At 43.2% G+C, this 25,890-nt stretch overlaps 1 protein-coding gene across 1 annotated transcript in view; it reads left to right on the plus strand.

The window, feature by feature from the left end:
* The first annotated feature begins 8,425 nt into the window (after window positions 1–8,425).
* JAZF1 (JAZF zinc finger 1) overlaps window positions 8,426–25,890 on the plus strand; it is a 199,097-nt gene continuing 181,632 nt past the window's right edge. The window contains exon 1 of the mRNA XM_054193085.1: window positions 8,426–8,642. Within this exon, the coding sequence (XP_054049060.1) occupies window positions 8,528–8,642 (115 nt within the window). The 5' untranslated portion in view covers window positions 8,426–8,527. The remainder of the gene's footprint in view (window positions 8,643–25,890) is intronic.

The following is a 25,890-nucleotide window of genomic DNA, read 5'->3' on the forward strand; positions in this document are numbered from 1 at the left end:
CAAACAGAGCAACATCTGACTACTTATACAATGAGGAGATAGAAAGATAATATTGTTACACATTAAGAGTTTTTAATTAAATAATAATTTTTTCAGTTTGCACATCAAAGAATCATTTCAGGTTTAAATTTTAAGAACCAATATTTGTGTGTATTTCCAAGACAACGGTATTTGAACATGCAGTTTCTCAACCTACAGCTAAGCTGGAAATGTGCCACACAAACCAGTTGAAGGCAAAGTGTGAACCTGTCAATGCTTTTGAGTACTTTTTTACTATCATCACAAGAAGTCACATCTGTTAAACATGTAAGAAGCCTCTAACTGTACTCTTTGATAGATTCACACATCTGTACACCCAAAACTATACAAAATGAAGTATTAAAAATAGACATAGCACCAAAAAAAAAAAATCATTACATGTATGCAACGGTAAGCCTCTTTCAGAAAAAAGCTAAGAAAGTTTTTTATTTATTAAGCTCCCCAAGTCTTTTCTTCTGGTACAATTTTGGGTGTTCAAATTATATGCCAGAAGATAGATTGGTACAAAGAATTAAGCACAAATAATCTGAATACAAAATAAGGGCAAAAAGAAGCAAGTGAGCTCTTGCAAATAATATCTGTTCTGTTTGGTTTACCTACAGGAGAAAAGCAGGGATAATGATTCTTGTTTCACTATGCCTTTTGATACTTTTGTGGGGCTGGCTATAGTCTAGTTACAATATAAACATACAGAGGTGGGAAAAATAACTGAAGATGTTGAGACTGTTATCTGTCGATACACACAGACGCTATTACAAAGATATATTTCCATTGAGAGTTTCCTAAGAAAGAAACTGAAAATAAGTGGGAGTTAGGATACGCCTTTTTTCATTCTGTAAGATTAAGTATCTCTAGGCCCATAGAACATTGTTTTTTCTTTTTCGTACTGCAGTTTGAAAAAGTTGTTGCTGTTGGACAGTGAGTAATTTCTTTAGGTTGAAATATGGTGAATTTGCAGGATATAGATATAAAAGCTGGAAATATGCGGTGAGAGACTTCAGCATTCTGCCAGCGTGCAGTAATACCTTATTAAAACACCACAAATCTATCCTCTTTTATTTCACGCCTTCCCTCACTAGGAGCTCCTGGCATTGAATGTAGAAGCACGTTAGCTTGTTTCACGCGAGATAACTAAATCAGGAGATGTTCTGAAGAGTGAGTAATGTCCAAGTTTGTTTCCAAATACTGCATTATGCGTAGGCATTTTTGTTTGTTTGTTTATAAAGCAGACCCATGACTTTCTAAGACTATGATGAGTAGTTTTTTGGTTATGTAAAGCAGGAGCTTCTGCAGCTGTTTGCAGATGAAATTCTGCAAAGTGCCGAATACCTAAAATCACAATGAAGACGGTGAGTATACACAAGTCAGAATATACAAAAAATGAGTGTGGATTTAAAATAATTAAGTCTCTCGTTGCTTCCAACCCTTATACATTATTATGCAGGTGAGGAAAAGGATGCATTTTGTGGAAACACGCCAGCTTTTTTTTAAACATAAGATTTATGATGTAATAGACATTGAAAGGTACCAGGGGAATGCTTGAAGCCTTCACAAGTATGCATTCCTCTGAAGGAAAAGAGGGAATCTTTGTTTTGTCTTGGCACTTATCTTCGATGGACATTCCCATTTTCAATGATACAGAGTTGCATCCCTTGCCTAGGATGGCAAACAGCAAATACTGTCTTTGTGGAAGTGTTAGATCCCCCATTCTTGATCGTGTTTCCCATGTTTCTCTCAGATAACTGTTCACATAGTTTCTCCCCATTCCTTTTTATTTTTTCTTACTACTGTACCATTCACCTGAGAGTTTCCTCATTTTGGAATTTTTGGCACGGCACCACTTTAGTATTTCATAGATTTTGCTTAATTCCTGTTCAGCATCTACTTCCAATGATGCAATGTATTTGTGGATTTGAACAGGTGATTCTAAGTAAACCAAGCATAGCAATCTGCTCAGTGGAGGGGAGAGTCTCTTCAGAGGTCCTCAGCTGCTAAGGGAGAACTACAGAAATTTTCACTAGCTGATGTTCTTCTCTTCTTTTGTTCAGAATTGTAGTGGTCATATTCAGTCCTCATGATACGTGTGATGATAACAGGCATGTGATTTGTACGTCCGATTTAAGCTGTCATAAGAAATACATGTTTATTGGACAAACCACCCTCAGTGATGACTGCAAGTGATTTGCAATATTCTTGCAGCTAAGCTTCTGGCAGTTCGTTCACCACAGAAGATCATTTGAGTGGTTTACGAAAATGGGGCTTTCTTTCATTTAAAACCAGATCTTACTCTGAACCGTGGATCTCCTTTACAGTGATGTCAGGCTCCACAGGCAACGATTGCCTAGCCTCCTGTAAAGAAAGTTACCTGATTTCCTTTTCTTAGAGAGTACAAACCATCCCTAGTGCTGTAAGTTAAACTTATGCCAAAGCCTTCTCCGTAACCTAGCTTAAGAATGTGAGAGAGCCATGTCTTTAAAGAACAGGAAGAATTCCCTGTGTAATTGCCTGCTTGAACACTGGGAATTTTCTGACCCTACGTACAATTTAGCAAGTGGATTTTTGCTGGCATCCGTGCCTCAGTGCAGAATTCTCCCTGTCGCCGGTATTCTTGGCTCAATGAAGAATTTTTAAAATGGGAAATTCTCAGGCTAAACAGAAGAGAGTCTGTTCTGAATATGCAGGCTCTAAAATACACAGCTCCCTGTGACTGGGAGATCCAGAAACGAAGGACCTGGATTTTCCTAGGTGAATCTTGATCTGGAGCAGAGGAATAGGTGAACTGGAAGGGAAACAGGAGATGGCACCAAACCATGAAAGACTTGTGTCCCATGTCTTTGCACTCCAGATCACTGATGTAAGTTAGAGCTGCCTTAGGATTGCTTTAAACCAGCCTGCGACTATAGCATCCTCAATGATCTTCAGGGTCAGTGGACAAGAGTTTCACATTCTGTCAGTTGCGATGACACTTCTACTCCAAACAAAGAAAACTAGGAAGTGCTTGCTCTAATTTAGGGTTCTTTTTGTGAAAATAATACTATAATCTCAATAGATTTGGGAATGAATTTGCCTTTTTTAATTGACTTCATGAATTATTACGTCAGTAGACGCCATGAAATCCAGTTACAAGTTGGGTACTCAATTTAGGAAGTGAAAGTGGAAAAGGCAAAAATTTCAGAACTATAGACTTTTGCATTTTTGAGATGCTGTAAAAGCTATTAAATTGAACGTTTCACTCTATACTATTAACCTTCATTAAAGAACAAGTTTACCTTTCATTAAGATAAACGTACAAAATTGTGTTATTTTTCTAGCCAGTTATTTAAAAAAAGTATATGTTAATTATCTCTGATTGTCTGAGTGAAACAACATAAAAGGTTTTAGTAAAGTATTCCACTATAATCCATAGTAAGAATAGAGTAGGTTATTCAATACCTATGTAATTGCGGGTTCTTACAAGAGACTATTGAAATAGCTTGCATTTTATAATTCCAAGGCAGACTAACACTGTAACAGTGGTTTATGCTATAACATCATATTAGCTCCAAATTTCCTGAAGAAGTCAAAACAAGACAAGAAAATTAATTTTTTCTAGGTTACAGGTAACTGGAAGTACAGAGGCAGCTTTGATCTCCTGATTATCTGAAGCTTTGTCCTTCTGAAAATGTGGAACTCTCTCAGAAAGTTCAGCTAAGCAGGATTTCTATCTATTGTTTTGGGGCATCTGGAACTAGTGGGGAATACAGTGCTTTCCCAGCCTAGCGTTTTGTTTTTCCATTGCACCCTGAAGCTACACAGTGCACTGCCAAGAGAAAACTAATTCAGTGGTATAAATTAAAAATAGGATTCTCATGACACAAACTGCAGAAATATGTTTTACTTGTATAATGATTTTGCAGCAGTGATATGTCTGTTATGAAATCTGCCCAAATTGTTAGACAGTTCTTATATGGCCAGTATGCAGAGGCAAGCAGAAATAACGATTAAAATTGTTATTGAAAAATAAATCAGTAAATTTTTTAGGGGAAGGTGTTGCCAACCATTTCTTTGTAATATCCAATTATTCTTGGTTTATTTTTTATTTAGAACAAACACAAATAGATATTTTCAAGTATGACTTCAATGGTGTAAAAATCAGAACTGTAGTGAGCCTGTAATTTTAAAAAGTTTTACTGATTCATGTGATCCTTGTGCAAGAGTCATAACAATCTTCTCAGTAACGCTCCACTATTATAAATATAGCTGAAAATAAGTACTTAAACTATGCTTTAAATAAGACTCTGAAGCAAGTATTAGCTTTTCCTTACTATTTGACAGAGGGGTGGCGTCTTCAATAAAAGTCTGATCACTCTCAAAGCACCAAGGGCAGCAACTACCAAGTTTTTCAAATTCAGACTGACTTCTAGCCTTCCAGAGAGCATTAGGACAGAACAATCAGCTTTCAGGAATCTAGAACAGTATGGGTGGCTGGTAGCAATCTATCCTCAGATAAAGGTCAGCAGTTACAGCAGTTAATTACCACACTATAACTACTAAGTTATTAGCAAAAATCAGTTATTAGAAAGACCAACAGTCATAAGTGATTGAAAAAGGTCTATGAGCCAGACCACCTATGGAGATAAGGGATCCAGGACCATAACCCATCAGTTTAAGGAAGACTAAATTAAAATAACTCTAAGCAAGTTTCTTACATTATCAAAATGGACTTAAAATGAGGCACAAAGATAGGAAGCTAGTGAAGAAAAGATGTAGTCCTAATATACACATTTATAAGCAGATAATCAGAAGATCTAGAAATAATGAGATGATCTAGAAATCTACTTAGTTAATCAGCTCTCAGCAGTGTACGGAGGTCCTTCTTTTCACAGGCAGTCCTGCTCTCAGTTGTGCCTGAGAGTCTATCCGATGATTGTTAAACTAAGGGTCTTAGGGGGCCTTCAAAAACAAATAAAACAAGGCCTACCAACTTAGCCTTGGCTTGACAAATCACTTAGGCCCAATTTCTATTTATTTTTCCCACAGAACCAAATGACAGGGACAACTTCTGAGCACTTTCTCTTAGTTTGCCAGTTTGTCATATGGATTCCCTAGTTCTCTATCCTAGTACAGCTTGAATAAGAAAATGATCATTCATAATACAGAACTTTAAAATATATTGGATCAGGTAAACTACTGATAAGAAGTTTGATAAAACCACTCTGTCTCCCGGATCCTTGAGGAAAGAACAACAAGTACGTGGGGAAGAGTACATGTTCTTTCTACAAATGCTGCTTATTTTCAAGACATAATGTATTTTGGCTGTAATCCACAGATGGTAATATGGCAACAATGGTGAATCAGGGATGAGAAGAGTTAAGTTCGGCGCACCTTCACTGGGTTTGTTCATGTCTGTCTGTCTTGAGCCTTGTCCCTTGCCTGGACAGGGAAACCAGGGGAGAAGGCCCTTAACTATGCTGGGAATAAAATCCTTCTGACTCTACAGAAGAAAAAACAAACAAACAGGGAGACTGCTCCAAGTACTTAAATCACAGGGGAGAAAAATATGAAGTGGTTTAACTACCCTAACTTCTAATGAAGCCGTTAAAGCTGAGTATCTACAAAACCAGGCCCTACAGAGTAGGAGGAGTACTTACATAAAAAGACACTGACTTGAATGCTTACCCTATGGGATAGTGAATAACTCCTGACTTACCAGCTCTTCTCCACTGCTGCAAGAGTTAAGCGCTCTCCCTAGCTCAAAAGGTCTCAAAAATCCAGAGAATTTAGCAAACAATGAATGAAAAGAGACCCGCAGCTAACTGAACAAGTTCACACAATCAGAAAGCAATCGTTACATTGTCTATTACTAGCAGGTGGTTAACCATGGATGTTTATGGCTTGATAGCTACAAAACTACTTGAATTTCTTTGTAGGTGACCAGTGTTCTTTGTTAATAGCTATTAAAGGTTACTGATACCAACCCAATGCCCATCACAGTTTTGTTTCATAACAAATAGACTAAAACACACATCTATTGACCTTGATAATCAGCCACATGAAATTCTTTTATTTAATACTCATTCTGATTAATCTTAATTTCCTGCCTTAGAATTCTGTTTGAATTATGCTGGCGAGTGCCTACTCATAGGCAAACAAAAATGTAAAATCTACAGTCCTGATAATGTTAACAGTGCTGAGGATTCACGCTCACCAAACCCACTGTCATTTGAAACAGGCCTATGTGTTTGACTGTACAAATTCAGTCTCCAAAACTGCAACTTATTAGGGAAGACGTTTACCTTACCATTTTACTCCTCTTCCCCACACACTATTCAGTGCTGTATGTCTTGATCCACAGGAGCACTTGCACAAACCTGATTCTGTAGCATCATTCGTGACAGCAGCTTGTGTGGCATGAGTTTCCAGGTTCATGGTCTTAAGCAGGAACAACTCCTCCTCCGCTGAGTCAACTCACACTGAGCAAGTTCCTTCGATAAGATCAGAGAGACAGCGGAGATATTAGAAGAACAGTAACCTGTGAAGTAGCTATGCTCGAAACAGGTGGATCAAATGACAGATGTCTGATCCCAAACCCCTCTGTATTATTCAAAAGAATTACACATCTTGATGAAATGCCTAACAGCAGCAATTCCCCAACCTTCTAGACTACAGCCTGACCGCAGTCAAACCTGAAAACGTACTGTGGACTACCCTGTGTCCATGTTACCATTTTTTTTAAGGTGTAAAATCTGCAGTATTGTTGTATGGTTCAGCATCTCATAGCTATGCAAACTCTATTTACAAACTCTAGCTCTACATGTTGAAGTAAGAAAAGGCTTCTTCACGTGGTCTTTTGCTGGAAAGTAGGGTTCGTGCTTGCTTTGTTTTCTTTGTTATAAACTAAATTGAGTGGATGCATACATCAAGAAAAATACAATCTGATGAAGGCAAAACATCAGAAAAAACATTAAAGTGAATGTGGAAGAAAATGACTAAAATAACCTGCAAGATAAAGCTTGTTTTCTCACCACATACAGGAAGCTCTCTAATATACGGGACACCAGGAACTAGCTCCAAGATTTTTCATGCTTCAAGCAAATGGGCAAATCCTCATCTTTCCATTCACTAACCATCCTACTGCATTTTTAGGCTTTGCTATTCTTTGGTTGCTGCAGCAATGCCAGGAACATCCCCACCTGCAATACAGTTAATGCAACAGGCAAGGGCTCTGCTTATTCTTATGCACATGCTTAATTTTGCAGAGATGAGAACAGCCTGGGACTGTTAACCGTTACTGGGATCTGTGGAATCAGTTATGTCTGTACAATTAAGAGAGTCTTATGCAGATTTTGAGGCTTTTTTTAGTCACGCTTTTGCTCAAAATCATTAATAAAACTGTAGAACTGTATAAATATAGAAAAGAAGAGAGATGATTATAAAACAGAAGTGGAGAGGAAAAAAAAAGCCTTCCTGACGAGCAATCTCTCACTTTTTTTTTCCCCCTCTTTTAATTTTAAATAAAGCTGTCTGCGAATTTGAGCCTAGGGAGACCTTCATTAAAATCAATTAATCAGTCAGCCTCTCTGCTGAATAGCCTTCTGGAGACGAAAAAAAAAAAAAAAAAAAAAAAAGTCGAAATAGGGTTCGGGAGTGAGGTGTTTCCGCCACTTCTGCCAACTCCCCCGCCACCCCGGGCCCGCCGCCTCACACCCCCGTCCCGCCAAACCGGGCACGCTGGCGACCATCGGGCGAGGGCGGGAAGGCTCCGGGCCGCGGGCTGTAACCGGCGGCTCGAGGGGGAGCCGGAGACCCCGCTGCCCCCGAGGCCTGGCCGGCCGCAGGTGCCCCCGGCTCGTCGCTGGGCAGGTGAGGGCTGAGTCTGGCGGCCCCAGGGAAGGAGCGACCGCCCCTCGGTTTGCTCCCCCCCTCTTTCCCCCGGTGCGGCGGAGGTGACGGCCGCGCTCGGAGCCAGCTGCCAGCGGCTGGCAGAGCCCACCAGGGCGGACGCCGCCTTCCCAGCCCCGACCCCGGGAGCAGCCCCCCGACCCCTGCAAGAGGCTGAGGGGGGGGGAAAGTTAGCGGCGGGGCGCGCCCTCCTCCCCTCACCCGCCCCCGCCCGCTGCCGGACGGCGGCTTCCGCCGCCCCCGCGGCGAGGAGGCGCGGGTGTCCCCCGGCGGCGGGAGGGCGGCCCGGGTGCCCTGCTCCTCCCGCCGCCGGCGGCCGCCGCCGGGGCAGCACAGCTGTTACAGAGCCGCGCTGGTCCCTCCTCCCAGCTGCGGCTGCCTCATCTCCCCCCACCCAGCCCGTCCCTCCCCTCCGCCGCTCCCGACGCTGCTGCTGCCGCCGCGGCCGCCACCTCCTCCTCCTCCTCCCCACCCCCACCCTCCTCTCTCTCTCGCTCCCCATCTCTCTCTCTCGCCGTCCCGTTCCCCCCCTGCCCCCGCCTCTCCCCGCCCTGCCGCCGCCGGCCCTGGCAGAGCAGGCACCGCAGGGGGATCTCGATGTAACACCATGACAGGCATCGCCGCCGCCTCCTTCTTCTCCAACGCCTGCAGGTTCGGGGGCTGCGGGCTCCACTTCCCAACCCTGGCGGAGCTCATCGAGCACATCGAGGACAACCACATCGGTGAGTGCCCGGCGGGGCCGGGGCCGCCGCCGGGGCAGGGCAGGGCAGGGGGGGGGCGTGGGGGCCGCGTGTGCGGCGGCGGCAGGCTGGGGAAGGAGGGTGGGGGGCGGCACAAGGTGCAGCGGGAGCCGGGGCGCGGTGGCGGCCGCCGGAGGAGGGAGGGAGGTCGGTCGGCGGGCGGGCGAGGAGTGGCAGGAGGGGTCCTGCGGGGCGACGTGGAGGGCTCCTCGGGGAGGCGGCGTGCGGCGCGGCGGCGGCGGCATGGGTGGGTGCGGGGGAGGCGTGCAGCCCGCCGGCCCTGGCGAGGGGGAGTTAGTTTGCATTGGCAGGAGGGAGCGCAGGAGCCCGGAGGAGGCGGCGGAGGAGGGAGGAGGAGGACGGGCACAGCACGCCGCCTGCTGCTTCCGCCCCGGCTCTGGCTGTCAGGGCTCCGGGGAGGGAGGGAGGGAGCCGCCGCCGCCGCGGCAGCCATTCCGCTTCCTCCTCCTCCCGCCGCCGCCGCTGCGTCCTGTCAGCGCTGTTGCTAGGTGTGGTGGGGAGGACGGGTCGGGCTCCGGCCGCACCGGCCGCCGCAGCGCGGGAGGCGCCTCTCGGCGGAGGGACGGCGTGAGGGAGGCCGGGGCCGGCGGCGCGGTGGGCGTGGAGGGAGAGCCCGGCGGCGGGCAGGCGGGGAGGGAGGCTAGGCGGTGGCAACGGCGGGGCCGGGCCGGGTCGCCGGTGCAGCCCCCGGGGGCCGGCCGAGCGGGCGGGAGGCAAGGGCGGCCCCGCCGTGAGCCGCTGCCGTTAGCCGCGGAGCCCAGGCCAGGGGCCGGCCGCGGAGGGCGGGCCGGGCAGCGCCGCGCCGGATCCTCATCACCTGTGGGCTTACCCCCACCCCCAGCCCCGCGCCGCGAAACGGCCGCTGCCCGGTCGGCGGCCGCAGCCACCCCCCGGTCCCCTCGGCCGCCCGTCCCGCCGGGGGCGGGGAGGCCTGCGGGCGGTGGGGCGATGACTCGTCAGTGCCTTCCCGGCGAGGGCGCCTCATGGGCGGCGGGCGGGAGCGTGCGCAGGGGCCGCCGGGGCCGCCCCTCGGCAGGGCGGGCGGCGCCCGGGGGAGGAGGGGGTGGCGCGGCGGCTCCTGGCCGGCCGCGGGCGCCAACTTTCCCTCTTCCCCCCCCTTCTACCTCTCCGGCGGGACCGGCCTGGCCGGGCCTGAGGCGGGCCGGCGCTGGAGGGTCTGCCGGCCGGCACCCCGCCGCCCGCCCCGGCCTCTCAGCAAAGCATCCCGTCCCTACGCCGTGCCCCCGGCACCTCCGCTCTTCTGCCTCGGCAGGTGTGTGCTGCCTTGGCTTTATAGGCTGCTTCCCCTCTGAAACTTCTCGACTTTCTCTTTTTGCTAATAAAACACAGCGCTTAAACTGTCCGGAACCTGAGCAAATTCTTTGAAGCAGACGCAAGTTTTTAAAATCTGGGGGAAACACCGAAGTTTTAGGTATTGGCAGACAGGAGACTCCCGTGTTTCACTAGAAGTGTAAGGAAACAACGTGCCACTACAAAGCAATGAACCTACCCTGCATTTCACTTTATTAAGTTTTAATAGGCAGGCCTGAATACCCGAAAAAAATTCCCTGAAGTTTAAATTGTGAGTGTAACGTTACATTAATGTAGTGTTATAGGTCAGTGAGATGAAAGGTGTGGTTCCCATAATTATCACGATGCCTAGTATGAGGTAACAAAACCACATACCACAAAACTCTGTAATTTATGACTTGACGTGGTGCAAGCATACTGTTGTGATATTGTTGCATGGTGGTTTTATTTTTTTTTTTTTAATCTCAGATTCTTAGATTTTCCTACGCCGTGCATCACATTGTACCAGAAAAGTTATGGGGAAACAGTTTCCCAAAATGAAAGTTCGTAAGTCGTCATGCGTGTTCCTCAAGTAGATAATCAGCCCCGAAGTGCCACAGCCCACAGGGTGTCAGAAAAGATATAGTCCCGCCCCTGTGGTCAGTGCGTTGCCTTTTAATCCCTGATCACTGTGTTTTAGACCTCTCTGCAGAGAGGAGAACTATATGTTGAAATACTGCCATTTCTTAATAACTGTATTTTTAGTTCTGTAGCCAGTATTTATTACTTTTTTCCTATCTCAAAATTAAGAAAGTATTACAGATGGAGCACGCACATACCTTTAATTGAGTGTGTCATGTCCCAACACTTGCAGGACTTGGAACTGAAACTTTGCACACACGGTGTCACACATGCAGCTGATGGAGTACAAACTGGTGGAGAATGATGTAAGGATGCTTGTGCTTCATCTTTAATGCTTCACCTCATAGTGATGGCAGGCTAAACTTGACCTGCTTGTGAATACAACGTGAGGGTATGTTGTGTTACTCACCTGTATCAAACACCGGAAAAATCAGGAGGGAGTTGGACCGATGACACTGTATATGGGTCCCAGATTGCACGTGGAGGCTCAGCTGTACTGATTGGTGCTTGTGGGGGGCTCCTGGCACAGCCTGAAGGAAAAGAATCTATGAAAACTCATCAGATAAGTGCTCAGCCCAAAGGTGATTAACCTTTCTGGAGGTAGCTGGGAAATAAAGGAATAAATGTCTGAATAGGAGCTTATGTTGGAATCACTTTCTCAGTAAGTCTGATGCGAAGTGTTCAATGTTTCCTGTCATACAGGTCTAGAAACGTGCACTGAAATTTGTCGTGTTAAAAATTGGCTGTAGTTTTTGGCATATAGAGCAGAGGGTAACACACCATATAAAACATACGTTGCTTTGGACATTCAGCATGTGCTGCAGGAATAAAGAAAACTTGATTGAGTTATTTTCCATTATTAGTTTAAACTGAAGTGGGCGATTGCTGGGCAGACAGTGTTACGGCGCAGATAATAAACTTCATGCTGCGAACAGGAGGTGCGTATGGCACGGGCTCTTGATGGTCTGGCTGCCACTCTGCCACATTTCACGGTGGGGTTAATAATCATACTCTGCCACATTTCACGGTGGGGTTAATAATCATACACATTATCAGTGGAGAGCTGGTAAGAATTTGGTCGTTATTGTGTCTCTGAAAAAGTGGGCATAAATACTTATCAAGGGATTTTTATTTTTTTTGTTCATCCTTGCAAATAAAACTCAATTTCGTATAAGGAAACACTGTTGTGGCATTCTGGGGACAGAGTACATTTGGTTTCTGAGGGATTCTGTAGTTGGTTTCCTTACTCATAACGTAGCATAAATGAATAATCATATGGTAATGAAATAATTCAGCATACAGTGGTTTGGTTTTTTTCTCCTATGTCTTAGTGGCCACCTGAAAAATTGCCAGTTACTTGACAAAGTATCACTGTGGATAACCTGGGAGAGTTGCGCCTGTTGGATGAAATATCCAACGCTGAGATAGTGCTATGTGCCTGTCAGCATACACCAGCTGCTTTCTGGGTTTTGCATTTTTGTATTGAAGACTTTGAAGAGTTGGGTTAGCTCGGGAGCGCTGCTCTGGGGTCTTTTAGAAGGCCCCACCAGTGTCCTCTGCAATGAGATCACGTTCTGCAGGAGGAACTCTGTAAGTCTGAAGCAGTACTATCAAACAGACTGTATTCACGTTTTCTGTGGCTCACAGCTGAAAATAGACATTGATTTTAAACTGCTGATTAGTAAATGCTTCTCAGTGAGCTCTTTCTACCAGCACGTTGTCCAAGCAACCTGAAGTGCTGTTATCTTCTCTGCAAGTGTGCCGAGAAGGAGGGGTTTTTAGTCTGCCTTCCTAGGCTGCCTCCCTGCCTCTTGTTTTTGCCCCCTCTGATCCCAAAGGTAGTTTGGTTGACTTTTCTGGTGTCTCTAGTCTGGGGAGTAAAAGGCCTAATACATTGCTATTTGCCAGGTTCACACTGTAGAATGGAATGGACTTAATCCAGTCAATTCCCCAGAGTAGTGTCAAGACAGGAGCAAAAAAAAAAAACCCACCCCAAAATCCACCAACCCCGAACTGCTGAGTATTCAGCTGTGGCAACATGGCGAATTTTATGGCATTTCTGTACTCCTGGTAGTATCTTTGGCTGTGATGCTAGGAATGGCACCTCTGGTTCCACAGAGTGTTTCTGAAATTACATGTAAGTGTTAACTTGGTATTAGTAATCTTCTGGGGCATTTTCAGCTGTTCATAGAAGTCCAGAGAGTCACACATTTTGGTTTCTGGGTTTTTTTTGGGCCCCCCCCCGCCATGATTTGGTTCTTCCTCAACCTGCCCATAGTTGAACTGCATCCTTTAGAGTGGGGGTCAAGTAGCTCCTTAAAGCTAGTTGTAAATACAAAGTTTACTCTGATGCTGAAGAGCCAATATTTAAACTGAATCTCTTAATCATATTTTGACCATGTAATTTTTTAAAATTTATTTTTGCGTTGTATTTGTAATTGAAGAGTATTTTTAATTGCGTGTGCAGGTGGGGTTGTTGCTTGTATGAGGCACTATGTGTTCACTTGGCTCGTGATAAGTACTGACATGCCGTACGCACCTATGTAGCTGCTGTGTAACTTATTTGAGCCGTCCTGCTTTTCTGCAACTCACGAGCATTGAGGAAATGGATGGGAATGAAATGAGTGTCTGAACATATGGTGGTGGGCCCAAAGAGATGGAAGGGTGGATAGCAAGAGATAAAAAAGATAAATCTGAAGACACTTCTACCTTAGTGGAAGGAGAGTTTGTATTGCACTGAAACTGCTAGAAGAATTTGAAGGGGAAAAAAAAAGACCATCTGCTTATACAGTAATTACACAAACTAAGATGATCTACTGTCGCTGAACATTTCATCATAACCCTGTAAGAAGTCCCAGTGTTGGATCGTTTCCAGTGAGGTATTTGTGTAGTATTACTGTCGGAACTGTGAGCTATGATGCTTCTCATCAAAGCTGACCAATTCCCAAATATTAGGATGGGACCTGCAACAGAACAGTACTTACGGTGGGAGCAAAGGCAGCTGCTTTCCTAAGTGATAGGATTAGCAGGAAAAATAAAACTTCTTCAATGAAAGAATAGCTGCAGGAGACAGACCAAAATCTTATGTATAAAATATGATCCATCTGGAAAGTGCAGGTCATATGGAGGGGGAAGGAGGCTTCTGAAATTCCATGTCTGGTGGTAACTTTGGCATCTGCTACCTTCAGTGAGTACAATGCATATTTAATATTAAGCAGTCAAGGGGCCAAATTCCGCAGCAAAGAGGTCGAGTGGTTTAATAATCCACCGGATGAATGTATGCAGCTTGCTTAAAGTTGGCCCTTTCAATATCTTCTCAGAAATGCTAATAAAGGTTGGGCTGCATCCTCACTTTGATAGTAGAAGCTGCTGGATTACAAGCTGGCTGTGAGCACGTGCAAAACTGGCATTTGGTATTGCTAAAATGTTTGCTTTGCTCCCTTCTCTTCTGTTGTCCAAACTTCCACCAGCAGATTGGGTAAAGTGCAGTGTGAGATAGATGACAGCTTCTATACTGGAGCTTACAGTACGTTGTATGAAACAAGCGTAAAAAGATGCAACCCCCTTTGTGCTGCTAGTAATGAGGGTGAGGGGCTACATGCTTCAACATTTATGAAAGGTCACGCAAACTTAAGTCTGTATGAAAGATTTCATTCGCTTAAAGCTGAGCTCTTCAGAAGAGTGTGAACATCGTCTTAGTGGTTACTGTCATGTAGCTCTTTGTAGCTTTTTGCTCAATGTGTAAATTAACATTTGGAGTTGAGATGGGCTGTTTTGATGAGGTTGTAGATCTTAACCCAAGGCTTTTTACACTGAGCGTGATGTGGGAACTACGTATATGGGATGCTCTGTTCGGTGTCTGGAAATAGAGGACAGACCTGTGCTTCGTTGCTGTAAACCTGTGGCCTTGCAAAATAAATTAACAGTGACGTGTATTTACCTCAGCAGTAGTACTAATTATTCCTCATGGGAAGCAACTAGAAAAACCTAATCGTGGCTGCGTTGATTCTAAGTTCATCCTCTGCCCAGTACTTCTACAGCTGTAACTTTTGTTATTTATGGAAAATGCGTTTCACAGTCATGTGGAAGGATGTCCAAGGACGTCGAAGGACGGTGCTCATTAACTTTGCAAGTTGGTGTGGCGAGGAAACTTCAGGAAGGCTTTTCTATCAAATAGTCTTTTTTCACTAACATTTCTGGTCAGCGCTTTTTTCCCCTACTCATAATCTTGAGCAAAACAGGGGTTTGGATTCTTTTCCAGTTCCAGGCCTGGTTTCCTTTGCTCTTTGGTGTGCTCTTTGGTAGTGATAAAATGTAGGTGCAATGTTGTAGCAACGTCTAGGTCATACTAGTCATGTGGAGGTAAATGGAGTTGCCATTAAACTCTAAATACAACATGATTTTTGATACTTCTGTGATGTTCTTGATCTGAGGTTACCAAGTATGTTGAGGCTAAAGCATAAAGTGTTTGAACGGAATGAAGTTTGAATGGTGTATTTCCCAGGAAGAAAGGGCTGAAAGCAAACATCTGTGAACATGCTGCAGACTGATTTTTTTCCTTTCTAAGATCCAAGGCCTCACATGAAACCAAGAGGGATCTTGCTTTTTTTCCTCTGTCGGCTTGAGTGGCTTTGGGTGAGGCCTTTTGCAGGGCTACATCCCTGCCGGCAGCAGGGATTGCTCCTCTTGTACACCACTATCAGACCTAAACAAATAGGAGTCAGAAAATGAAAAACCGAAGAAACATCAGGAAACTTGTAGCAGTTGTGTTATACTTCACTTGTGTAGGGCATACTTTGGGGGGAAAACTTACAGTGATTATCACATCTACTCGTCTGGACGTGAGAGGATGTTTCATAGCTAGCCTGCAATCCTTACAAAAAAAGTAAAATAATCAGGTGGCTGCCACTCAAATTATCTTTTTATCACTTCTTCATTTCTTGGGGAATGTGAAAAGACCAGGAATTGTATAGTAAAAAAATAATTTGAGGGAGAGGTGGTGCTAGATGATGAAGAAACATATCTGTTGAATCTGGAGATAATCTTACCTACCATTCCTTCCTCCTATATAATATAATGCAAATACAAACAAGTAATCAGAAGTATTTTGTGTCAAGCTGCAGAAGTCTTTAATGCAAAAGAAAGCAGCACTGGAGGCCAGCTGCTTCCAGTGTACTCTTTATACTGCTCCTGAATGTGCTGCTTTTTTTTCTTTATTTATAATTCTTTTTCTTGAATAAGCAGTGTTTCACTGAGAATTGATTTTATTTGTCTCTAGTAAGCACCAGTAATTCAACATTTAGATGATAAGTATCTAAGTAGCAGCTATATACACTTTGAGAAAAGCAGAGACAAAAATTTTAATGTTAATTTGAAGTGGCGGCAATTAGAGAATTGGTTTGATAAATCAGCTGTATTTAACAAAAAAAAGTCCTTGGTTTTAGAGGAATGTCTCCATGAATAAGTTCACAATTAAAGAACCAATTCCTGTTACTCAGTGTCTAATTCTATCCTGAGACTTTTGCAAATACTTTGGGGGTGTACATATGGTTTATTAAACTTATCTTTACTACAAGAGGCTGGAGCAATATTCTGGTCTGCAGAATAGAAGAAATAACTGGTTTATGGTTTGATGATTTTGTTTGATTTTTGTGTACATCACCCTGAATTCTTAGGAGGTTTCGTCTTAACTTTGTTCCATGATAAACAAGGTGAATGCATTTCTTCACCAAAGATGCTGATGGCGCCGGGGTGCTGTTTGTGTCTCTGAGTGCCCAGGATGGAGTACATTACTACTGTGCAATTTAAGATACTGTAATTCATTAAAGAATGAATTGACTTAAAGACTGGCGTTAGTTATACCTTTTTAACATTCCATCTTGTGTTACATAGGATGGAGTATAAATAAAAGAAGAAATGTATCAGTTTAATGGAAAAAAATGAATGGGATTTTGAAGCTAAGCTGGTCAGTTCTCTGTGGCCCAAAATAATTTAGTTGTGGATGAATTTTGAAACACTTCTTCTGATAAGATCTCACTGCATGCTAAGAGAGGCCATCTTATTTTTTAAGATTTTTGTTGCGAAAGGCTGAGCACTTTCATTTAGAAATGTTGGCATTGCTGAAATGGGTCCAACAAAATGTTTTTTTTTAATTTAGGAAATATTTGCACACTTCTGAGTTTCCTCCCTCCCCTCCCTTTTTTCCTTTTTTTTCTTTTTTTCCCTGCAAGACTACTTTGTCAAACTTGAGTAAGCTGCAAATGTTGCTGTTCCTTCTGGAAATAAGTTTTTCTTCCCCAACATATTTTGACAGGTAGTAAATATTCATTGAATAAAAACAGAACTGCTGAATAGAATAGACTATCTCAGTTGGAAGGGAACTGCAACCATCACCTAGTCCAACTGCAAATATCCGTGTATGCTGTGGAAAGGAGAAATAGATGTAATGTATCACTTATTTCTTCAGCAGCGTGTAATGTAGTCACCAGCTTACTTTCTGGGAATTATCCCAGTAGAAGCAAGTGAAGCTGTAACCCAGAAACTGGGAGGTAGTACATCTAAGACACGAGAGATCCGATTTCACTGCTATATGGGATTGGCACGGGTACGTGAATGTGAACTCAGCCCCTTACGTGGTAGAAGGCGGTGGCATTCAGTGAAGAAAACAACACTATGCCATTATTTCAGTCATTTATTTTGATGCAGTCCTGCTGTGTATCTTCATCAGAGAGTGTGTGTGTTTATTAGTGTTACGGGGGGGACCTCAAAATGCATTGAAAGGCTTCGCGTAAACTTCAGATGCTTGCCTGCTTGCAGGTGAATGCTGCATACCAAATTACTGAGGTCTACCCTTGCTTTCTTTGTCTTCACATCAAAGGACTGACGTTGATCCAAGTTAATTCAGTGACAAAATGGTAGGGAAACCCTGAAGTTTACATGTTTTTCTTAACAATCTGTTGGACACTTGTTGCAGCTTCTGTAAGTTGCTGTTGAGGAGCTTCTGCTACCTCGCAGGCATCGCTGATTGTTGTACTGGGATAACTGGGTGAAGCGAGAGTTGTTAAGGTCCCAGCTTTGATGAGAAAAAATAAAAATAAACCAATTGTATCCCTGTCCATATTTCAGTTTGGGGCCAGGGAACTTTTCTTTCTGTTTATCCTGTTATGCTCTTGGGTTGCCTGCAGAACCTTCCTACTGAGGCTTCACATCTTCATTATCGGAACTCTTTTATTTTCTTTTCTTTTTTTTTTTGCATAGAGGGAGGGAAAAGATAAGTGGATTTTTAAGGAAAACCCCAAATAACTGCTTTTCCCTATAAATTTGTTTGGGCCATATTGCAAGAACTTCCTGACTCACTTAATGAGTATGCTGATGTGAAAAAGATGGATTTGTGGAAGAGGAGCGAAAAATCTCTGCAGCACAGAAAGGGGAAGAGGCTCAGGAGTCTGCTGCTTCACGCTCTCAGGCTTATTCATCCAAATGTGGAGTACCATGGATGTGGCACAATAGACTGGGCAGTTTACAGCTTCATTAACCGTAACAAATTCACTAAAAATTGCTTAGAACTACTACAATATTTGGAGGGAAAAGGAAAGCTAAAAGATGTTTAAAATAAAATCCAGTGGTTGCACAGCCTTCCAGGGAAGAACTAGGATGATCTGGGGTCCTCTACTGTAGTTGTACGTTCTCTGTTCTCCTGGGAGGACACAAGGGAAGGTACTGGTGTGGTTGTGGAGGCTTGGATGATAATGTTACAGTAGGGTTTTTTGTATGTACTTCCATTTCAAAGGACTATGTTAGAGTCTTCCTTTTTGTATAGTAAATGCTCAGTGTAAGCACTTACTATACCTTAGAGAGACTTTCTAGCTGTGCTGTAGGACTCTTTCCACACAGTCCCAGCATTGGTAATAATTGCGTTTTTCCTTACTTAATTTTCCCCTTAAATTGACTAAATACTCCTGAACTATGTAAATGCTCTTATAGATGGGAAAGACTCATGCTGTAGCTCTGTCAGTCCTCATGCTTTCTCTTCAGCAGCCATGCTTAACAGTGGTTCCAGATCGGGTCTCTGTCCTAGGGCAGCTATCTGGAGAGTTGCCTACCTGTACGTAACATCTTGTTCTCGTTTCAGCTACGCAGAATAACCTTTTTCTCGCTGGCAAGTTTTTCGTGAGCTTGTGAAGAGCCTGTCTTCAGAACAGAGCAAATACCCTGTCTTTGCTGACAGTTACCTTGGGGCAATTACCCAGTGTTGTCTTTAGACCAGATTCAGCGGGGAGATAAAGTCTGTGTTGGACACCGTGATCTGGAACATAATTATATGCCAAGGAGTTTTTAGTGGCTTGCTCAACCTGCCTCCAGAGCCAGGGTAAATATCAAGAAGCTTGTTCAGGTATGTGACAATAATTGGATGCCCAGGCTGGGGAAAAGGTATTTGTTGCTGTTACCTTCTGTGCATATTTTTGGTTGCATTCTTGTATTTTAATATTAAGTGGACAGATTTTTTTATTTAAAAAAAAAAAAAAGCCTTTAGCTGATAAATTTTGGTTCTGTAGTAATTTTCGTATCTCTGAGTTAGAAGTCATTGTGACAGAGTTGAGTGAGAAATTCTGTATCTGTTCTTGCTATAACTGAACTGTATGTATGGCCTTAAATACAGTTCAAATATTGAAACAAATATAATAAAAATGAACATTAATTTATAAGCTTAATAGATGTTCTGGACATATGCTTGGTTAATTGATAGCTGCATATTTTATCTCAATGTCAACCTGACTTTTTCCTTCCTTTCTTTTTTTAAATAAAAAGTGCAGTTCCTGTAGCAGTATCACCCTGATTCTACGTTACTCCACTGACCTCTGAAACATGGTGGGTGTACAGCTAGTGACCCCTTCTTTTCTTGCAAAGAGCACTTGCAAAGGCGTGCCAGCCACAACTACTAAGTATTACTATCACTAAGTATTCTGGAAATGAAGGGATGCCTCTTCCCTGAACCTGCCTATATGGAAGCCATAGAATTTGCATTCGGAAACTAAATCCCCTTGCTCCCTCTTGCCCCCAAACCCCAACCCCTTAACGCTGTAAAGGAGTGGAGCATTGCCTGCAATGCTGTAAGTGACTGCTGAAGATACTTGGTACCTCATCAATTCAAGATTGAGCCCAAACACATAATTTTGCAATTGCTTGTTCTGTAGTAGCAGGTGTGCATAAATATTGAAGACGTATTAGTATTTGTTTATAACCTCTAGTGGTGGTGCGGGATTAGAACCATGGCATGGAATTGAGTATACAGTTTGCTAGAAAGTATTGTTAACTTATGTGGTGTGATAATTTAAAATTTATTATGCAGTCATTGTATTGCATTAGACTTGTTATATCAATAATTAGGGACAATAATTCACACTGATCTTTCTGCATGTGTAATTTTAAAACATTAATTGTAATTGAAGACCAAGTAAATGCTGCTTTCAGAAGCTTGCAGAGATGCAGGTGGTTAGGGTAAAAAGTGGGAACTGAAGAGAGATGGCTAGAAAGAGCTCACATATTTAGTTTGGTTTTGGCAAATTGACACAAGATAGTAAGCTGCAGTGGTAAGAAGAGAAAAAACCTTCCAGTGGCTGTATTTCGGGAAGACAGTTGCATGGGATTAGTCATCCGTTCTATGACTGAAAAAATTACATACATACTAGGGGGTGGAAATAAAAAATAATTTATTTTTTTTATCTGTGTTAACCAGTGGAACAAAGATGGACCTTTACATCTTTCTCCTGTTCTCTCCTAGCTTTGCTTTCTAAACCAGGAAAATTCCACTCCCCTCGTTCCCTGCCACCTTTCTTCTTATCTGTCAAGCCTTGACTGGCCGTGGAAGTAAAGGGATTATAAATTCCATACCTACTTGTTACTGTCCGTGGAGGAAACTCTGCTCAGGTGGTGTTTAACTTTTGATAAGCAATTATGTTCAGCAGAGCGTTCTGCTACACATACACGCAGACCACGGGCTTTGGTCCTGGGTGCCCCAAAGTGGTTTGCCCCTTGCATAGTAAGCGTCCACCTTATGGTGGAATGCTTTACAAAGGCATTCTGCGTGCGTTCTGTGGTAGAGTTGGTGGGTACCTGGTTTAGGGTTTTTAGGCAAATCAGAAATTACCTACTGTTGTTCTGTTACTGCTTTAAAAAAAGAAATAATCTCCAGCTGGTGTCTGTGGTTACCTACTGCCAACCCTTCTGACTTGTTTGTTTTGTTCTTTTCTGCTGTTGCTCCACAGACGAGTGGTTTATTTGACCCTTTCTATCATGACTGCTACTGCCGTTCTTCTGTCCTGAAACCACTGAACCATTTCATCCTGTAAAATCTCAAAGCCTTCTTTTCTTGTGAATGCTGACTGTTCCAATTTATTTATTTTTGATGCTCTGTAGGGCAGGTGTGGCTTAGGAATGGGACACCTAGACAGGCATAATAGTATGATATACTGTACTTCTATTGTTTAGGCCCCTGTGTTAGTACTTTAACCTGATGAACACAGAAGGTGCCTTTCTCAGCTTCACCGCATGTGTGATATTTGTCTTTTCAAACTGAAGAACTAAGGCTGAAATGGCTCATTTCAGGATTGAGGAGACTCTCATCTGCACATACTGGCTCTATTCTTCACTAATGTCTGCTATCTTTTTCCTGAATTTCACTCTCTTCCTTCTAGAGAAAGCAAAGAAGCAGAGTATAGCAAGGAGTATAGATGAAGTAATCTGAAGTTGAAGCAAAGGAAGGAAAGGAGTTCATGAAAGGCAGAAGAACCTGCTTTTTTTAATGAGCTCTTTAACAGGATGTCTTGGTTGGGGTTTTTGAATCTCAAAAGCTGTGCAGAGTTACCTGCCTGAATAGAAGCCAGGGTTTTTTCTTGCTAGTCAGACATATCCCTAATTCAGGAGCAAGTGTACAGGCCACCCGCTTTCTCCTGACTCACTTTGGGGTTGGATGTTCAGGGTTGCTCATGCGGTCTGCCAGAGGTGTGTACTTGAGGGAGATTCAGAGGTCTTAATAGATGCCAAAAGTATCCTCAGTACACTGTCCTCAAAGTCCTTATCAAATTAATCTTGAAAACCCCTCTCGTCCATATTACTAAACTACTCCTCCTATCGGATCATTCATGTAGGTTATCGTAGCTGTCTTTTCAAGCTCACCGAATTCCTCTTAGTATTTTGAATTTCCCTCCTCTGCAGGTGACCTGTCATGGTGCTTTTTTAAGATTAATTTTAAGTAAATCACATTCCTAAGAGCAGCATTAATGATCTGGATGTAGATTTCTCCCCTCGATATTTTCATTTTGAAGCAGAACTTTACACACCTGAGACTTGACGTTTTTTGCTTGGTTTTGCTGCTGAGAACTGAATGCTCTATCCAAAGGGCAGGGTTCTCAGCACTGTTTCTCAGCTACTGACTGTCTACGCTGAAGCACTCCTGGTGAAGAAATAAGCAGTCTCCTTCTCAGATATGACATATCCTCTTCCTGTTCTTCCAAGAATACAGTAGACTTTCTCTTCAGGTCAGTTTTAAAGCCATCCTGTTTGGAGTCCTTTGATTCGTTAAACCTTGGGCTGGTGGCCTATCCCTTCTAAACAAACATTTATTTTTTCTTGCTGTTGTAGCAGAACTCCTTTTTTTCCTTTCCCCCCCAACTCCTTTTTTTTTTTCCTTCCGCTTTCCCCTCCCAGTGGTTCCCCATCAGAATAGCTCTCTTTCCAAGATCATAAAAGCCTTCCCATCTGGCTGCTGTTTGGTTGCTTTCTACCTTGTTGTCATGGGTAGGTGGCTTAGTAGAACAGACTTCTTAATAATAGCTTCTCTGGCAGGCAGTCTGCAGCTAATTTTGAGACTCTCTTTGTGGGCCTCCTCTCATGACTTGTACACAGATTTACCCACCATGAGCCCATTGCAGCTTCCCACCTTTGAACCTCTGGAGTTAAGCAGTCACACATCTTGCGTGGTGACAGTTTTTAGAATTCAGTAGGCAGAGCTAATGTTAAGCATTCAAGAAAAGAAGGTTTTGGGTTTTTTGTTTTGTGGGTTGGTTTGTTGGTGTTTTTTTTGTCTTTACTACAAGCAGAACAGAAGCATGAAGACAGTTACCAGAAGGTTTCACGTTTTTGTTTGGGTAGATACAAGTCTGATTTGGATTCCTTTCCAAGGCAGACTTCTATCTCACAAGCATCTGAGACAGCAAATTGGCTGCCCCCATTTTGAAACAATGCACCAGGCTGAACTGCTCTGTGTTCTATATTTTGAGCCCCAAAGTGTCTTACAGCATGGCAAAGGAGATCTGCTTTCTCTGTCGGTGTCCTTGCTGCACAGTGGAGCATCATATGTCGTTGGTCATTACGTAGATGAAGCTGAAGTCTCACAGTCTTCTGTCTCCTTGCTCTCTACTAGTTGATTCTGTGGTGTCGTGGCTGGGCAATAGGATGTGGAAAAGGATTCCTACTAACAAAACAGCTAGTGAGTAATCATGTCCTAAGCAGTATGAGTTTACCTGGGCAGAACAACATACTGCCACTTCCAGTTGAGCATATATCCATGCGAGTTCGACAAAAGAGGAGCTTCCCTGTATGGTATCTCACAGAACATCACGTGCTGGCTGACACTGAGACACACGCACTGTTTGGTGCCTCTGGTTGCACAGGTGATTGCTGGGCTGGTCCATCCCAGGGAATGGTTGGACTCGATCTCAAAGGTTCCTTCCAACCATGAAGATTCTATAAAAAAAACAAAACAAAACAAAAAACAAAAACACCAACAAAAAACCCAACCCCAAAACAAAACCAAAAGCATAGCTCTAATATTGCTCTGTTTGCAACACTTTGACTGTCATATATCCATAGATACACTGCAAGTTTTCTTTACTTTGAGAGGGGAGAACTACTGATTTGGGGGATGACAACACATGTCCTGTTTTTTGCATAATCAGCAAAAGATACTTTTCTGGAGGGGCTGAAATTTAGGAAGTGCTGAGCCCTTCACCCTCTGAAAACTGATGGTCTTTTGCAGTGTCTCCTTTTGGTACTGAGAGCTTTTTAAAATTGATGTATATGGTTTAGTTAAACAAAGATAATTGACTGTTATGTGGAAAACCTGTAGTACTTACACTGACTAAACTGAGCTTGGCAGCTCTTCCTACCTGACAGCTTGAGGAAAGAGAAGATGTGGTAGCGAGAGGTAGATCTGTGTAGAAGCTCCTCCGTCTTCCCTTCTTGGATGCTGTTTCTGGAGATGGTGCAGGGGAGAGCACAGAGCTCTTTCTGTGCTGTAGCACACATTTGAGAACATTGCATTTCTAGTGATTTGATGGCCTTGTTAATATAGTGGGAACTTGTTTAGCCGTAATTTTGTCTCTGTTGCTTAGGATGTGTTGTAATATGAAAGACATCCAGTAACAATGACGTGACCTTATGAGAATGGCTTGAATAACGCATTGGTTGGCTTGGAGAAATGCAGACTTTTTAGCAGATATCTTGGTTGGAGGAGAACAGAGAAAAGCCTGTATGTTTGCCTGGTGCAAAAACGTAGTAATAATGAGATATGTTGCTAAGTGCCCGTTCATCAGTTGTGTTCAAATGCTCAGATAACTGCAGTGATGGTCACAGTTTAAGGTGCTAGATAAACGGCATAGTGGCTTGCGGTATTTTAATGTTTGTTTGAGGCTTGAATTTGACGATTGATTTCCTGAGAAGGAAGAAGTTCCTGCACATTTTGTGATATGCAGGTCTTATGCTGAGTGTGTGTGTATATGTGGCTGGCTGATTTTTATCAGTTCCAATTTCGAGAGAGCAGCTTATACAGAGGTCTTCTGATGAGGAGTAAAGATTTTTCAGATAAATACAATCTTTTCCTGCTGATGTATGCCTGTGGTGGTGTCAGCTTAATTGGTACTATTTTAAACTGGATATAGGAAAACGAAAACAGTGCTCCTTGTCTCCTGAGTGTGGGTTACGAGCACTGCACTGCTCTCCATAGCTAGCTGTGAATACAAGGAGTCCCTGGGGATTAAGTTTTCTTTTTCACCATATATCCAGTGTTCCCAAAGAACTGAATGTGCCAAACAATGGTGATTCGAAGAATCACCAGTGCCTTACCACTAGATAGGGATTTCTGCGTTGTTTCCAACTTCCATCATTTCTTCTCTGCATACAGCTCTAAAGTTAGTTGATCTGGATTGAGGATTTAGAGTCCTATATTTTTCTTTGCCATTTCCCACTGCTTTAGATGAACAGATAAATCATTGCCTGTAAGAGATAGCCAACGCTTTTCTGTGTATATATGGACCACAGAGGAAACAAATCTGTTTATTAAATACAGTGTAGAAGTGGAATTTGCATGTTTTTAGGTAACTGAGAACCAGCATGACTGGTGCAGATTCTATCTGGCGGGGTGAGGGAAATAGGAAGGTCCTTTGCAAAGCAGATTGGAATAAGATCCAAAATACTTTTGCCTGCACAGTGCTAATAGGTCTGGGGTTTTATAAGATTTGTGTTACTTGTTTTGCCATCTGATCTTCATGGCTATTTCATTTGGTGTAATAAATCCTGAACTTTTGCTTCAGCAGTAATATTGTAAAAGAGAAAAGAATAAAATGCCAACTCTGTGTGATGGTGTTGGGTGTTGTGTTTGGGCATGTGGAAGTTGGTTTTTTTTGGTTGGTTGGTTTTTTGAAAGCTCTGCCACCTTCCTCTTTTTTCCTAATCTTTCAACCGATCTTAAAACTGGTGAAAATATGAATTCTCAGCTTTCCTGCATCTGGCCATGTCGCTGTAGAAGTGAAAATGTTGTTCCAGATCTTGGTCTGTTTCATGAGCATTCATCTTGATTTAGGTGGGAGGAGGAAGGGAATACTTTGTTATGAAAGAAAATGTTTGAGCTCCTCAGTAATAAAGTAAACATACCTTGCACTTAAGCAGGAAAAGTGTTGGTGGATAACAATGGTAGAATTATAGTTCAATTGATTGACTGTAATAATAAACTAATGTTTGGCAATGTGTCTTTTCCATTTAGAAGTAACTGCAAGGATTACATGGCTTAGCAAACCATGCAGGAGGTGAACCAACCTGGGAGGTGGAACCAGTCCTGGGCTGGTGGCAGGACTGGGTCTTCTCCTCACAGGAATTGTTGAGATGCCAGGGAGATGTGTGGGCAGGAAGGATTTGTGCCTAGGACACAAAGAGGTAATTTGCACCTCTCAAAACCCAGACCTTTGGATGATCCCAGATGCTTTTGGATTGCATATGGATGATT

Source organism: Rissa tridactyla, chromosome 2 (assembly GCF_028500815.1).
Source record: "Rissa tridactyla isolate bRisTri1 chromosome 2, bRisTri1.patW.cur.20221130, whole genome shotgun sequence".
In the NCBI taxonomy this organism is placed as follows: Eukaryota; Metazoa; Chordata; class Aves; order Charadriiformes; family Laridae; genus Rissa; species Rissa tridactyla.